Here is a 16228-nt window from a genome sequence, read left to right on the forward strand (position 1 = left end):
CTTCCCTCCTATGATTCTTGCATATTCTTGGGGGATTCGAAAGAGGAGATCTAGATCTACAACCTCCTCCAATCCATTCCTCCTCTAATTGAGGGGAACTCTTGGGATCTAGATCTACAACCTCCTCCAATCCTTCCCCGCACCCTCCACGTTCATGTTTCCGCCGACACCCTCCACCTTCATATCTCCGTCGACACCGTCGACGTTCATGCCTCCCCCGACGACCGTGGATCCTGTTGCAGCGACGAAGTTGCCACTGGGACTCGTCGACGATGAGGAAGTCATTGAGGTTGAGCCGCCCTTGACCCGGTTCATCTGATCAGTTGGCTTGGAAGCTGAAGTTCCTTTTTGCAGCCGGATACGACGATTCGATGGCCATATGTTGGTCCAAACTTCATATTCGAAAACCTATTTGAATTTGATGGCCGTGTGTTGGCTCAAACTTTAAATTTATTAACTTATTCGAATTTCTATGCTTTTGTTTGAGTTTTCAATTCAAATCATCTATTGGGGATGTCGTATGAGGCGCGCCGATGTGGGAGCAGCTCCCTTAAATGGAGGATGTTGTGCCCAGCGCCCCATACAACAGTGCCGGTGCCTCGGCGACTGTATTGCCCGCGTCGGTGGAGATGCTCTTAGATCTCTGGAGACGGTCATTGCCGCCACGCACGGCTCGCCGGCGGGGGTGCACCACGGCGTCTCGGGAGGAACATGGCAAGGAAACAAATCAACGGCTTACCCTGATGCGGCTGGGGTGCTCGAAAAGGGTGGGGATGGCCGGACGGCAACAAATCGGTCCGCGGCAGCGGCGGCTGGAGCTTGGGAAGACGAGGGCGTCGGCAGACAGTCTATTTGGGGCAGAGGACGCAGACGACACGACAAGGCGATACGGTCCAGCGTGTCTCGGGGCGGCCTCCTTCAACGATCTCGGTATGAGTTAATTCGTTGTTCGCCGGTTGATTTATGAGGTCCTGAGATGCGTTCTTATCCCACCATTTGTTCCGATCTATCCGTGCATCCCCGTCCACGTCAAATTCCAGCATGAATCAGCTCCTCAAGCCGAGCTTGCTGTATGTGCAGCTGTATTTATGATTTGAGATGCGAGATATTTCCTAGGCTGGATGGGAACTAGAGACTAGGTGAGATGTAGGCCTTCAATTTTTCATTTTGTACACAAGAATCATGACAGGAGGAAGGATCATTTGCAGGCACAAACTCTGGAAGTAATGTTGTTTGTTCATTCCCATGATATTATTTTTTCATGGTCGGTTGGGCATGTATTCCTATATTATGTTTGTGAATTCCATCAAACACAACTAATTGGCATGAATTTCCTAGATAACATTTCCTTATGGGAAAATTTGTTTTTGCAGGAGGCATGCTCTCATCTCTGGAGATGCTTCTCAAAATTATACAAGAATTGTGGTATAACATTTCCTTTTCTTACCTCTTCTACCAAAAATAATTCAGCTGATCCACACACATCAACTCCTTCCCTGCCATCGCAGGCCTCCTCCTTGCGACCATCTGGTGCAGCAGCCCCATCAGGTCGGCCTGTGTGTTTGGCGCCGGTGGCTTGGACAAATGTGTAGGAGCAGAAGAAGTGCAAGGAAGATGCAAACGTGTGGTAGCAGAAGCACTACAAGATCGTCGCTTAAGGCGGCTATGCTCTGTGCTTCGCCGAGCACTCACCTGCACCATTACCGATCAATGGAGATCCAAGGTAAAATGGTCTAATGATGTGTTCTTTCTAATGCAAAACTGTGTTTTTTCCTGCTGGTAGCTCCTCACGAGGAAACACGCATATGTGTATTCAACAGATGATACCATTTATCATCTCAAATGGTGATGTCTTTTCTTACATTGATGGCTGTTTCAACCTTGAACTTTATTGATTCCTCATGCCATCATCATAATGATGAAAACTTTAGACTAAACAATACCTTATGGATTCACTATGTAGATATTCAAGGACTGTTCAGTGTTGACAACAAATTTTTTGTAGCAATTCATGGTCCACTCTATACATTAGTGAGGATATGCTTTAATTGTTTCCATGCATGATGCATAATCCCTCCTTGAGATGCAAATTAGTGATTGCTGATTCATGTACAATTTTTGTGTGGTGATATTCTTAGGGTTCAGACTCAGTTAAGCAGCATGATGGATTGCATTTTTAGGCACTTGGTTCCCATCAAGGCCTTCACCTTCAGGAGGGGTACTGAACAACGGTGAGGAGCGCGGCCACCTGGTCGACCATTGGAGCACCGCAGTTCGGTTCATGGCAGAATGCTCCTAGAGCTATTTTCTCCTCTGTGCCGCTACTGTGAACCTCTCCAGGTAGTGTTGCCTTCTTTCCCTCCCTGAAGGCTGCCTCTAACTGCAGAATGTCATTTCTGGTCTCGCTGGACTTGAAACAAAAGCTTCTTACCAAGGTTACTTTGGCAGGTCCGTAGCCGGATCTTAAGCTAGAAGTTTTGGGCAGTTTTCTTGATGTATATCTATGATTATGTGCTTAAGAAGAACTTGCAGACTCATCTCTCTCTCTCTCTCTCTCTCTCTCTCTCTCTCTCTCTCTCCCTCTCTCTCTCCATAAATCACAATGTAATATACAATTTATCACTAGCTTACAACATCAAATTATCTGAATTTTGAGTCATATATTTGGACATCCTGAAGGCAAAGCTTTATCTGTATACTTTGTTGAATTTGAAAGGTTCAGGGTTCTGTAAGGACGAGATGATATGATCATGTGTTTTAAGTTTATTGAGAGAAATATCCGAATTGTAGCATGTACATCGGGTGAGTCAAGTTTCTAATCTTTGTATCCTTTTTTTTTTGCAGATTTATGTGATGAATTCTGGTAATTGCAACATTGAATGTAACAGAGGCTTTGCAACTTGAATTCAAATAAAGTACTATTTCTACTTAAGATGTGCCATAGTGTATGGAAAATCATTAGGAAAGAATTAATATGTCTAGCAATATACAAAGAGGCAACCCTCCCAAGCATATTCTAAAGGATAGTGAGAACCAACCTGAGGTTGGGTGGTTAGGAGGGTGGTTATACCCCCAGCCCACCAGAGTTCAAACCCCAGGTTTAACATCTGTGTGTCTCATAAAGGCGGAATATTCTTTCAGTGGGAGGCGACGTTCCCGTCGACAGCGAGGCGCCTGTGGTGACTTTCGTCAATTTCAAGATCCAATCCGCCGGCTCGGTCTTCCGGAGGTGCTCATAGGGGTAGGGTGTGCGTATGTGCGTTCATAGGGGTGAGTGTATGTGCGTGTATGTGAGCGCCTGCGTTTGTACTGTGTTTCTCAAAAAAAATATTCTAAAGGATAGTAATCCTCTTTAGTTCTTAAATTGATAAATTGAAATGCCAAGAGCCCACGTATGACTGGAAGGATACACTGCAGACATTACAGTTTTGGCAGTCTGATGTGTAATAAGCATTAATGCATGTTGATATTGTGGTAGATGCTTTGCTTCACATTGCCTTTCTGGTTAAACTGAAGTTTGAGTTAAATTTGTTAGCTATCTTTCCATGTTAATCTTTCCAAGACTGTTTGTTGGGCAAACACTTGCTTCATCAACTGAATTCATGTGTTTCTTTGGTGCAGAACTGTGGATTATAGAGATCTGATACAGACCAAAGAGGTAAATAAATGACCATACCGTACCTTCCACTATGCTGGCTCATATTCTTATTTATTATTGCACTTTTCAGATTGACTACATGTTATCTATAGTCTCTAAGATGGAACATATATGCTTTTTACTAGATTTTTTGTGTTTGCTCCAGAAGAGACCGTCGTCAATGGCATCTTCTCCAGCGCCGTGAATATGCGGCACCAATAGCAGCATCAACACAAGGTTTCCTCTAGGCTCGCTCAGTTTTTGCATTTGTACCATGTACATTTGTAGTCCGATGCTTTTTAACAGTAAACTATAGGAACAAATAACCATTGACTGGATTATAGATCCAAACACATCTCTTGATTATTAAATCCCCAGTTTTACAATGTTGAATCTTTCAAAAAAATAAGAGCGCTAATACACATAAACATAGAGAAGATATCTTTCTCCTTTTTGTATGAAATGTTGCAATTCTCTAATCTATTTCACCGCCACATGAATATTTGATATTTCCTACTCTTTGGATAGAGCTTACAAGATATAAATGTGATCCTAAGCCCAGAAGGATAGGATCATGCTAGTAAATGCATAACGTATGCTTAGAAAAACAAAGAAATGGAGCATTTTCGGAAGAAAAGAAATGGAGCTGACAAAAAGGGACTTGCACTTCAGCAACTCACGAGAACAATCATATCATTTCTCGGGTAGACTATCTATTTAACATTCTTTCAGTACCAAGTGAGTTTTTTTGGCTATATTTTCCTGTCCAAAGTAATTATTTTAACTCATGTTGAGTTAATAAAATTGTCTTAGGGATATGGATTTTCCCTTTCCTCTATAAAGAAGTACCTTATGCTGAAAAAAAATCAAGGGAAGGTGAGGTATGTTTTTTGGGTCCTAATTATAAGCATTGCCAGTTGGCTGTGTGCCAAGATCCAGTATAGTTAGAGCCAAGGATGATAGACTATTCTATTTCATACACGCGGCTGCAAACAATTAGTAAGGTTTTAATGCATCCGACTTTGTTTATCTTAAGGTTGAGTGGACTGGCTATATTTTAATTTAGGCAGCTCAGTAGTGTCGACCTCGAACTAATGGAAATGAGAGAAACCTTAGTTCACATTATATATGATCTATATGCATTTCTTAATCAACATGCTGAGAAATATAATCATGCTACTTGGTAATACTATCACATTTTCTGTTGGCCCTCATTACAGATAAGGAACAGTTGTGGCTGGCTGGCAGCAGGTGTCCTTGCACAAATTAGAATACCAATGTATCCATTTTCTTACTATTTTATATTAAGGTGGTAAACAATAACACAGTTTTCTGATCTTGAGAACTTATTTTTATTATACTAGGATCATCGTTGAGATTTGATTGCTAAGGCACATACTAATTTCTTCTTCTTGGAGAATCAACATATCACTTTGAGTGTCTAAGCCATGACTCAATAGATAGTCAAATGTATGCAGAGAGTTTTCATATAAGGGTTTAATCATTTTTAATTTTCTTGGTGTGAAGATGTTTGTCATACAAAGAAGAAGATCAATTTACATGTCCTCAATGTTCAATAAAGGAAAATTCATTTCTTTAATCATGTTTGATGAATAAGAGTTTTCGAGTTGGTGCCTTCAGAAAGGAAAGTAAATTGACCAATGGGTGGAGTGAATTGTTCTCTATAAGCTTATTTGAACAACTTATACAAGGAATCTGCTTATTGAATTTCCGGTATATAAGGAGTCTGCTTATTAATTAGTACGCGTGCCAGGGAAGATTGGTACGTGTTTCATCCTAACTAATAACAATGCATCGTGCATGCTTTATATTTTCAATAAGTGGGCACGAAGTCTTTGATTTACCTTTTGTTTACTTGCTTTGAGTTGTTACAAGAAAACTGTGTTGTTTCTTAGAAGTGAAACCATCTTAGTAGAAGCAATGTGCCATCGATAACGATACAAGTGCATGAGCTGGGTGCCTCTCTAGGACAAACAACAACAGGTATCCTCATATGCTACCTACGGGCCGAATCTCCACACTCCGGCCTTCTCCACAGGAAAGCATTAGAGCATCTTCAACGGGGCGACGGATTTCAGCGCTCGAAAATGTACGCGCGCGTTCATTTGTGTCGGCTGAAATGGTCGAAATCGACCGCGCGTCCGTTTGCGTTAGGGGTGGCTCCAGCGGCACGACGTATTTTTTTCTCGAATTTCCATTTTTTATAACATGAAAATATAATTTACATAGTTAAAGACATGGAAAAAAACTCTAAATGCATGCGCCTACCGGTTCTCCTCGTCGCTGTCGATCACGACGAGCTCGGTACCACCCATAGCCAGTTGGGAACCGGTGGAACATACGCCGGGCGCGTCGGCGGTGCTGGAGGTGGAGGAGCCCAGGCCTGTGGCGGAGGTGGATGTGGAGGCGCCCAGGCCTGTGGCGGAGGTGGAGGAGCCCAGGCCTGTGGCGGAGGTGGAGGAGCCTAGGCCTGAGGTGGGGGCCCCACGGGTTGTACGGAGGAGGTGGAGGCGGCGGTTGTGGCGTGGCCGAGTCCTGTAGCGCCAGTCGTAGGGCTTCTTCCTCCGACAGGCCCGGCGGCATGATGCCGGTGGCGTACCGCCGCTGCACAGGTCGGTCGTTCTCGGAGACGAGGAGGCCGAGCCTCGCGATCTCGTCGTCTGTCATGTTGTCCGGGTACTCAAACTCCCGGCCCTCCGCCATGGCCAACTGCCATTCCTGGAAAATGCACGCGACGTAGTCGTCGCTGTCGTCCTTGGCCTTCTCGTTGTGGTAAGCGAGCGCCTCGATGTAGTCCTCGTCATCGTTGTCGTTGTGGTCGTCCTGCGCAGGCGTCAGCGCCTGCCGTCTTCGACGACGAGGCGCCGGTGGACGGTCGAAGGGGAAGTCCCTGTCGCCCATGAACCCCGCCCTCCTCCTCCGATCCTTCTCCGACTCGATTCAGTGCGCCAGCTGTCGGAGTCGATGGCGTAGGCGGGATCGGCGCGGAGGTCCGGCGGCAGGTACCGCCTCCTTCGCCGATCTCCGCGCTCCTATCTGGCTCGCGCGCAGGCACGGGAGGGACGGGCACCCGGCGGTAGCTGAGCCGCCAGGCATGTGCACGTCTCCCCAGGCGTCGCACGGCGTCTAGTTCGCGTGCATCAGCCTCCCCACGTTGACAGGCAGCGGCACCTCTGCGTCCGCTCCCCCTTCTTGGTGCCGCTACCGGACGCCTTGAAGTCGTTCTTCTTCTTCTTCCCCATGGTGCTGCGGCGGCGCACGGCGGTGGAGGTGGGAGTGGAGGTGTGGGCGATGGCAGGAATTGTGCCGGTCGACTTTTAAGGCCGGCCGCGCGGGAAATGATGCCATTGAAGGCGGCGAAGAAGCCCAACCGCCACCCGCCAGTGCGCGCGTAGAAGAGGCAGCCGCGACATTGATGACGTAGGCTGCGGCGCAGATGCGGAAGCGCTGACCGCGCAAGCGATGACCGCAGAAGCGATGCCCTTGATACAGGCTCGCTGCCAGGCGGGCCCGGTGGAGAAGCGAGCGATCACTTGGGGCGTCTGCGCAGCGTCCGCCGCGACGCATTCCAGGCGCAAATATGCGCCGGGTTTGCGCCTCTGCAGACGGCCCGATCACTATGCGTCGGCCCGCTGGAGCTGGTGCCAGACGCATTTTTGGCCCGAGCAGACGTTGGGATGCCCTTAGAAGTGCCTTGCTCGTGACATTGTCGTAGAAAAAAATGCCAGTGGTACTACGCTAACCATGCTATGTACAAACGAGATGCAAGCGGCGCGACGAAGCGCGCCTATTCACCTAGTGTGACGAATAGTAGATAGCTAGAAACCTGATGAGGACATCCCTACCTCACTACTACCCCCGTCATTACAAGTTGAAGATGATCCTGCTGTGAAGCTCAAGTCCAATGAAGTTAGGATTGGACCAATGACACGAGCTCGTGCGAAGCTACTTAAATAACATGTGAACTTGTTCTAAGTGATACTTTGATCGATGAGAACTTTATACTGCCTAAATCGTATTACTTATGTATGATCAGGTATGAAGAAGGAGCAAGCATCGCACGAGGAGAAGAGGACCAACTGGACAAGAAGATGGACGTGAAGCTGGACATGGAGTTGGACAAGAAGACAGCCCATGGACGCGCGAGGGAGGAGCGGCAGACATGCGCGAGAGGAGGAGGAGTCCAGGCCGGCGTCCAGGCCGGCGCCCAGCCCGGTCAACCGGCCGTGACGCCGGGTCGCCCGGCCCCAGGCCCGTTCCGACCGGCCCCCACGCCGAACCAGCCCGGCCAAACCGGGCCCCACGCTTGTGCCAGCTGGGGTGTATCCAGTAAGCCTGGACGCCCGCCCGGTCGCCATCCGGTCTCTGGCCCGGTCCAGTCCAGACCGGTCGGTCACAGGCCCGGTCGACCGGCCCTCAGGCCGGCCGAGCTCAAGTCTGTCTCACAAGCAACAAAAAATTTCGTAGGTTTCACAAGCAACAAAAAAATTCACAGGTAATGAAAATATATTCATAGGTTTCACAAGCAACAAAAAAATTTGTGATTATGTGTAAAACCTACATGTTGGGGTACTCATATCTGCAATAGTCTGAAGAATACGCGTGTAAGTTTTGCAATGAGTAAAGCTATTCAGAGATGAGAAGTACATGGAGGGAATAACATATGGAGCTAGCACCTGAAAATATGAAACGGCGATTGAAGGATCAGGTTGTGCCCGCCTGGCTGCATTACTGCGCTGCATATACTTCCGTCGCCACCTTCCCCAGGGACGGAGCTGCCATAGTGCCAGCTGATCCCAATGATTTTTGGTGAATTCTTCAAACTAGTCTAAAGGTATAATTGCTGCATCCTCATGGGGCTCTCACAGCGCATGTTGCTTCTTAGCCACAGGATGTTGTCAACTGGAGCATCTCAGCCGTCTATTTTAGGTAAGATTTTTTCACTGCCCACTAGATCAAGACATGAAACGGCGAGGTTCTACCCGCCTGCCACTGCGCGCGGGCCCTTCTTCTGGATGGTCCACGCTGTCAGTTGCTTGGGTGGTTTTTGTGTGGGTCGCATAGCCAATCCTGCGAGACGAGAGGTCGCGCAGCCAATCCTGCGAGAGGAGAGAACCTTATCCCTACGCGGCTGCCCTCCCAATCCGTGCCCAGCCTCAAGCCTCCAATCCCCTCCCATCCCTGTTCCTCTCCTCCGCAAGCCGCCGCCGCTCAGCCGCCGATCGCGCCGCTCGCGCCGCCACCTCGCGTGCGCCGCCTCCTCCTCCCACGCCCAATTTCTCCTCTTCCCGCATCCTCTCCCAACCATGGCGCCGTCGCCATGGACCTCGTCGTTGCCACCATAATCCTCGGCAGGGAAGGAGCGTGGGCCACCAGGTGTGTGCGCCGCCGTGCTGGAAGGAGACACCGCCGCGCCGCCGCACCGTCCTCGTCCCCCGGCGACCGGGGCGTCCATCAGCACCCAGAGGCACAAGGACAGAGGAGGAGGAGGCCCGCGTCCTCATCCCCGAGCGACCGGCCCGCTAGGATCCGTTCGTGACGTCGCTGTCGTCCTCAACCTTGGCGTGCCGAGCTCCAACGTCGCCATACATGGCTCCTCTCCATCAAGCATGCGCAGGAAGTCCTCGTGACACCATCCTAGGGCCCCTCTCTTAAGGAATTTGTGCCCCAAGCTCATGTGCATCTGTAGGTAAAGAGCCATCTCACACTGTCCAATTCACGTACGGATATTTTTTCCTCTGCTTTAGTCGATGTAGGTCACTTCACCTGCCCTCTATTTCTTGCAGGGAACAATGGAGATTGAGGAACCTAGCACATACTAGGAACGTGCCCTCACAGGCATGCTTTGTTTCTTGCTTAGTTCCAGGTTGCTCCTTCATTCTCTATCTCTACTTCATTTTTGTCTTAGAAGTTTGTTAACATTAATTTGACTGTTAATTTATCTTAAAATAACATCCTTCAATTAATGCATATGATTTACCCCAAATCCTTCAGTTGTATTTTATTTAATTGTTCATCTATATTGCGCTTGATTGATACATATCGTTGCTTATTGCTCTTCTAGATCCATTTATGTGATAGGATTGGGGATCTTGGAGGTCAATTATAAGCGTCGACAAGGCAGCATGGTCAAGTGAGAGGTGAGGGTTGCACTGATCAGGATCATTTTCTTCCAATTTCTATTTTGGCTTTGTGATTATATTTGTCGTGGTTCCAGATGATCGGCTGCTGGTCTAAGACTCTTATTTTCTTTTCTTATGTTTCACCGTGTGGGCACCAGCATGATGACATAGCGGAATGCATGGACGGATAAAGGAGGCTGACAGAGATGTGGAACTCATGCTTGTTGAGTGTTTTGCTTAAATCAATTGGATCTACCGTGCGGAAACTTATATCTGCAGTAGTCGACTGATTAAATGTGAGGCTCTATTTTATATATGAATGTTTTCTCCACATGTAGCGAATGTTACTTTCTAATTTGAAAATGTAGAATCAGTCGGTCTTTTGATCAGAGGTGTATGAATAACGCCTACTAGAATTGCAAAAGAGACATGACAAATGTTCTCCAGTTTGTTGCTATTGCTCTGTGAAAAAAAATCTTGCCAACACATATCTGACTACTCGCTATGATTTATTTTCATTACAATCAGGATAAGAAGCAGGCCAGAGCACTACTGGCTGGCGGGGGGGGGGGGGGGGGGGGGTTGAAGTGCGGACGATGGGCGGAGCACATGCGAGTCAGCGGCAGCCGGTAGGGGCAAGGGAACTACAGTTCGCGCAAACCGCTGGCGAGATCATGGTTGACGTGAATGTAATCAATTCAATTTTGTGGGCTGCTCAAATTTACACCAGTAGTGTGTGCTGCTCCTTTCCCACTCTATGTTGTCCTGGTGCTCTGTTTATATTGCCTAAAAAGCAACTTAGAGTTTATAAGAAATGCACATTTTGCATCTAACTTAATTTAGTGTAAAGATGCAAATGCAGGTTTATGGAAGCATCTGATAGTTTTGCTCGCAGCTCTGAAAATATACCTCATTTGGTAATTTATCTCATTTGTAAGCTAATGATTAAAATTCAGATGTCTCATGCTTGGTATTTTATGTGTATAATACAAGTTTGAGATCTGAAGGGGATTGAAAATGTAGGTTTGGACAAATCGTTGGCGAGGTCATGGTCGAAGCGAAGGTAATCAATTTAATCTTGTTCGCCGGCAACTTTACACCGGTCTTGTGTGCTGCTCCTTTCCCCATCTGTACTGTCATGGTGCTCTATTTATATTGCCTCAAAAGCAACTCTGAATTTATAAGAAATGCACATTTTGCACCTGACTTAATTTAGTGTAAACATGGAAATGCAGGTTTATGAAAGCATTTGATGGTTTTGCTTGCAGCTCTGTAAATATACCTCATTTAGTCATTTATCTCATTTATAAAGTAATGATTAAAAGTTCAGATGTCTCATGCTTGGGATTTTCTATGTATATTGTATGTTTGAGATCTAAAGGGGATTGAAAGTGTATGCTTTTGTATTTGGGTTCAGTTGAGATATTTAAACAATGATGTTACTTTTATATAAATTTGATGCTTACTGTATATTTGAGAGAATGCTCTGTCGGGGTCAGAAGCATGAAGAATCAATCCTCAGATCCCCATAAAATGATAATGGCAAGAAATTTTTCGTTCACAACGATATTCATGAGATAATATTACAAGATGAAGCTGAATGTGAAAATCGTTTAAATAGGTAGTTTCCAAGATCAAAATCAACAAGAAAAGTCACTTCTTCAACCATACAATCTTGAGCTCAGATATTCTGCCTATTGACTCAGTTATCTATGTGCTTTTTTGCAGCTTTGAAATTTTATTTATAGCCTGAAGGTGTTACTGCAAAAGTGTGGCTTGAGTACCAAAGTGCATTCTTCGGAGAGAAGTTGTAGAAGCATATCTACTGGTTAGTTTATATCAAACCCCATGGAAACCATGTTTAGGCCCATGTTTAGCTTTTTGCATATCATATTTTAAGAAGCGGGTCATGGTTAAAAGCTAGCTGCAGAAAATAGTGGCTTACAGCTTCATTTGTATGTGGGAAGTATTATTTTTCTTATATGGATATCTTCCCTCAGTTATGCAGCTTACTTATTACTATTTTTCGTTTCTGGTCATATTTTTCGTTTCTGGTCATATTGATCGAGTCAAATCGCACAAGTATTTGAGGTTATTGACTCTGAAGGAGATAGCACTAGGTATTGTGGAATTGGGTTTTTTCGTTTAGCTTTGGATATTTCTCTAGCCATGGGCTAAAGAACTCATTATTCAGATTATATGTGCATCACTCTCAGTGATGTACTTGATTAATGTACTGATGGACTTGCCTTTTGTATCTTTTCAGCGGGGTTTTTCTTGAAGATGCCATGATTCTTCAATGTGGGAACTCATTGGGTGATGTCGTGCTGAACAAAGTAGCTGAAATGGTATTCTTTCAAATTTGTATTCAGCCTTTATGGTATTTATCCATGTTCTGTTTTTTAGTATGAGAAGGAAGGTCACTGTTTACATGAAAATTGCAGTTTTCCTTGATGTTCTGCTCGCTACAGATGAATTTGATAGTTGTTCTTAATACTTATTCTGGTTTTCAAATTATGTTATATAATAGGCTATATTATCAGGTAATCCAACCAAAACTTGAAAAATAGTGCCATTTCCAGCAACCTTCATGCAGCAAAGGCATGTTGTTGTGTAGAAGCCTGAAATAGTACATAGTTTGTTTTTCTATCTACTACAACTCCAGTTTACGTGGAATTTGGAATTCATCAGCCAAAAACTTTTTGCACGAGAAGAATTATGCATCTATTCAACATGTGCTTGAAGTTTATGAATTTCTTTCCTTGATTTGCACAAATGGATAATTTTCTCTTCTGAATTTTTCAATTTTTGCTGTAATTCAAACAGAAAGAAAATGTTCCTCATTCATGGTATGTTCATGTGCATAAGTACATACGAGATTGGCGCGGGAGATGACAGATTTCTTCATGAGTTATAGAGTTGTTGCCAGCTGACATTGGTTTTGCTGCCCTCCTGCATAAATAGGTGAGTTGCGCTTCCTATGCAGGATCTAACTTGGTGTTGATGCTTTCCTCTGTTATACACATACGGGGATGATTAAATTTTGTCGCTGTCCTTTGCCTCCAGGTTGGAAAAAGACATCCCTGTAATTCATAGCAATTCCCTTCCAAACTAGAGCATTGCTTTGATCAGTGCTGAAATAACTGTTGAGCTCATCGATCTTGACAGTTTTAAACAACAGCTGAGTGCTCACATACACAGTTGAAGCCTCATGCTGTATTATTTCCATGCCGAGGTTGTATATTATGCCGAGGAAACTCAAGAAGGAAAAACAGAGCACTTGCTGCCAAGAAAACAGAGTGCCCAGGACGCGTGCAACCTATCAAACCATGTCATGTGAGCATTAGACAGCATGCTGGGCAGTATGTATGGCCCTATTTTTTTCCTTCTTGTGTTTCCTCATTTCATTCATGTCTAATAAAGCACCATCATAAGAGAGTATCAAACCAATTGAATTATTTCTATTCACGTAACAACATTGCACTCTTGATTACTAAATCTGCAGAGTATAGCGGCATTTGGAAGACTGTCGACAAGTAAGAAAAACATTGCTTCATTTTATTGAATAGATAGATAGTTTAGCACATTTCTAGCATCTGTGAAGTGGTTAACAAGCAAGTAGCCTGTCATAGGAGTTTCAGGAGCTTTAGTTATTAATTCTTGGTTTAAAATTCCAATCAGATATATCAAACTTGAACCTACACAGGGTAGTCCTAAGGTAACCCTGTGCTTATATTTGACTCAAAATATATAAAAAGTTTGAAATCTGAGATGTTCGCAGGTTAGTGAAAATTTGGGAAGTCAAGAACTGCTATGTCTTGGGTTACTGTCATTAAATGTCTTCCATGTAAAATAGAGGCCTTTGACAAGTATGATAAACATCACTTCATTTTATTCAATAGATAGTTTAGCACAATGCTAGCATGTGTGAAGTGGTTAATGAGAAAGTCACATAGCCTGTCATAGGAGCTACAGGAGGTGATGTTATTAATCCTTGGTTTAAAATTCCAATCAGATATATCGAACTTGAACCTACACAGGGTAGTCCTATGTTAATCTTGTGCTTATATTTGACTCTTAACATATAAAAAGTGTGAAATCTCAGATGTTCGCAGGCTAGTGAAAATTTGGAAAGTCGACAACTAATATGTCTTAGATTACTGTCATTAAATGTTTCCCCATATGAAGACACCGACCTAAGTGAACATGGTTCGATAGGTGAGATGCCTCATGTTTGGTCATCAAATTTTCATAGTAAGCTTGTGTAGTAACTGACTTACTATGGTTGTTCACTGTTATTTTTAGAGCTTAGAGGATCACAAGGAATTTGTATCCTACCTTCTGAGTGGGGACATGTGTGGTGACGCACATTAGTTCAGGACTAAGCTATAAGGATCTTCTATTTTTCCCTGTGTCAAATAAAGGCGGTCACCCTTCACATGTATGAACAAAAGATTTATTATAGACTAGACTTGTATGTACAAGAATAGAGACTATACTTCTATGTACAATAATAGAGAAAAAATATTGTCAATGGTTAATTTCCAGATTTGATTTATTATTCTTTCATCTGCTTAGATACAGTAGAATAATATGACGGAAGCTATGTGAAAAATGTGCATTTTCTGTGCCCTGAGTATGAAAGGAGGATATCTTTTTACCAAAGTGATGTTTAACATTCTGTAGTTTCTGCAATGTTTACTGTTGGAGCAGTTTCCTATGTACTATGATTCAGATCAAGATGACTCAATCAATTGGAACTGTGAGGTTGTTGAAGGCTGGTGTCAAACTTGGACCATCTCGTGGTGGTTTCTTCTCAAAGGAGGTACGATATCTTACAACAATTGCTTGGTAGTTTCTGTTCGGCATGTGACCGTTTTCTGTGAGCCATTGCTTACCATGATCTTTACTATTAGCATTTACTTTTGCTGATCTATGTTATTCCATATGATTTACCTAGATGTCATTTCGGCCACTATTGGTGTCTCCAACCTTTCCCTGGTTCAGCTATCAACACAATGAGATCCCTCTTTGATGTGGACCCTCCCAATGAATACATGAATTAAGTATCTTAATAGAGATCTTTGGAGCATTTCATATTGAGTGTTTACAATTTCCATTGCTTCTATTGATTCTCCATTCACATTCCAGGGAAAGAAAATTGTGACAGTTCAAGATGTGTTGAAAATATTTGATAACCAATTAGCTAATAATGTTTTTTATGCATCCTTCCAGACTGGGAGAGGTTTGTAAGGTGAATCAAGTATTTGAATGATCCAAGGACCCTAGCTGCATGTTCGAATGTTGGTGCCATAGGTTTTGAAGATTTTATGTAATTGGACAAACATTAGTTTGTGATATAGAGCAATAAAATGTAATGTCGTAGATATTTCTTCTAGCCCGTGTTCCTATTTTCCTTCATTATATATTTGCGCACCTTAGAGCTATGGACTATGGTATCGGGAGGAGGGGCGGCATTGTTACCCAAGGTCCGAGGTTGTATCAAGAGGACAAGTAGCATGTGTTTTGTTTTCTATTGTATTTTCTTGAAAAAGTTAGGTTTTATCTCTTGGTCATATATATTTCCTTCGATTACGGGTTATTTTGCTTGGGCTTAGGGCTTGTGCACATGGATGGATGGCACAGAAGGGTTGCTGCATGTGCCATGTGTGGTTTGTCAGGGTTACATAGCTCACAGTTTAATTGTGCGATGAAATCACTCAGAAGAGAAACACATAGTTTTAGGTTATATGAAGTTCTCAACTTTGCAGCATTTTATTCCACTGTATAGAAATGTTGGTCCAACAAGTACAATGTTCTCTTCACCCGTGTTTTCTGTCCATCTAACTTCTAAAATAAGTTACACAATATTAGTTGACCACTTTATTTTCTTACAATTTGAATATCCCAAAGATTCAAGATTTACATATACCATGTGCACCGTACTACATTATGGCATTACACTTTGTATTATGGTTTACTTTTTGAGTTTGGTTGCCTTTTTGTGCCTGCTATAGCTATGTGTGATTAGTTAAGTGCCTTGGTATACTTATTCATTTTATTTCTCTTATGTGTAATTTTTCTTGTTATTTATGCAGAGAAGATCAGGTTTTTATCATCAATTGCCAAGTGCCAGTCAATTCTTCTTATGTTTATCACTATCAACTGAAACCTAAAACGATGTTTTTTAGCCTGGCCTTGCATACCCAAGTGGTACTTTAGTTTAGTGATTTCTGTCATGCCTCCATAGACCATGCTGCAACAATGGCCAGGCAACTTAGGTGCATGTTTCTGTAGATGTTCCTTGTACACTTCTATTACTCCCGAGTTTTGATAGAACCTTGAGCGTTAGTTATCAAAATATATTATCCTATTTTCCTGATTGTATATAAGAGTTTGCTACTCCATTCATAATATATGTGATTTATCCAAATTTTATCTTATTGAC

General features: G+C 43.7%; 1 protein-coding gene and 1 long non-coding RNA gene across 40 annotated transcripts; both read left to right on the forward strand.

Moving 5' to 3' along the window:
- Positions 1–566: 566 nt before the first annotated feature.
- On the forward strand, positions 567–10348 carry LOC127300643 (uncharacterized). Of its 34 annotated transcripts, XR_011745264.1 has the most exons (13): positions 572–930; positions 1374–1425; positions 1509–1723; positions 2181–2340; positions 2845–2915; positions 3622–3658; positions 3804–3874; positions 4166–4518; positions 7695–9347; positions 9445–9524; positions 9723–9798; positions 9939–10076; positions 10309–10348. XR_011745264.1 is itself a non-coding variant. In XM_071820164.1 (9 exons), exons 5-9 carry the CDS (start codon positions 2792–2794, stop codon positions 4951–4953), a joined length of 303 nt encoding a protein of 100 aa, XP_071676265.1. In that variant the 5' UTR covers positions 570–930; positions 1374–1425; positions 1509–1723; positions 2139–2340; positions 2717–2791; the 3' UTR covers positions 4954–5151. The 34 variants fall into 34 exon arrangements, 2 of the variants coding, with proteins under 2 accessions (XP_071676265.1, XP_051186748.2); XR_011745266.1 differs by lacking the exon at positions 2845–2915 and adding an exon at positions 2717–2802 and having other exon boundaries at positions 3784–4518; XR_011745253.1 differs by having other exon boundaries at positions 2845–3658; positions 3784–4341; positions 4451–4518.
- Positions 10349–10391: 43 nt separating this feature from the next.
- Positions 10392–16227, forward strand: LOC139831059 (uncharacterized). Of its 6 annotated transcripts, none has more exons than XR_011745285.1 (7): positions 10392–10843; positions 11509–11608; positions 12047–12128; positions 12607–12744; positions 12847–14605; positions 14741–15276; positions 15879–16227. It is a non-coding gene; the product is annotated as an uncharacterized lncRNA (long non-coding RNA). The 6 variants fall into 6 exon arrangements; XR_011745286.1 differs by having other exon boundaries at positions 14741–15269; XR_011745283.1 differs by lacking the exon at positions 15879–16227 and having other exon boundaries at positions 10393–10697; positions 10804–10843; positions 14741–15605.
- The last annotated feature ends 1 nt before the right edge of the window (position 16228 follows it).

The sequence above is a fragment of the Lolium perenne genome, chromosome 5, assembly GCF_019359855.2.
Source record: "Lolium perenne isolate Kyuss_39 chromosome 5, Kyuss_2.0, whole genome shotgun sequence".
NCBI lineage: Eukaryota > Viridiplantae > Streptophyta > Magnoliopsida > Poales > Poaceae > Lolium > Lolium perenne.

Coding starts and splice junctions, on each gene's coding strand:
- LOC127300643 (XM_051330788.2), top strand. CDS start 630: ATGCTCTTAGATCTCTGGAGACGGTCATTGCCGCCACGCACGGCTCGC. Junction 1,426..1,508: donor AAAATTATACAAGAATTGTG/GTATAACATTTC, acceptor CTGCCATCGCAG/GCCTCCTCCTTGCGACCATC. Junction 1,724..2,180: donor CCGATCAATGGAGATCCAAG/GTAAAATGGTCT, acceptor TTGCATTTTTAG/GCACTTGGTTCCCATCAAGG.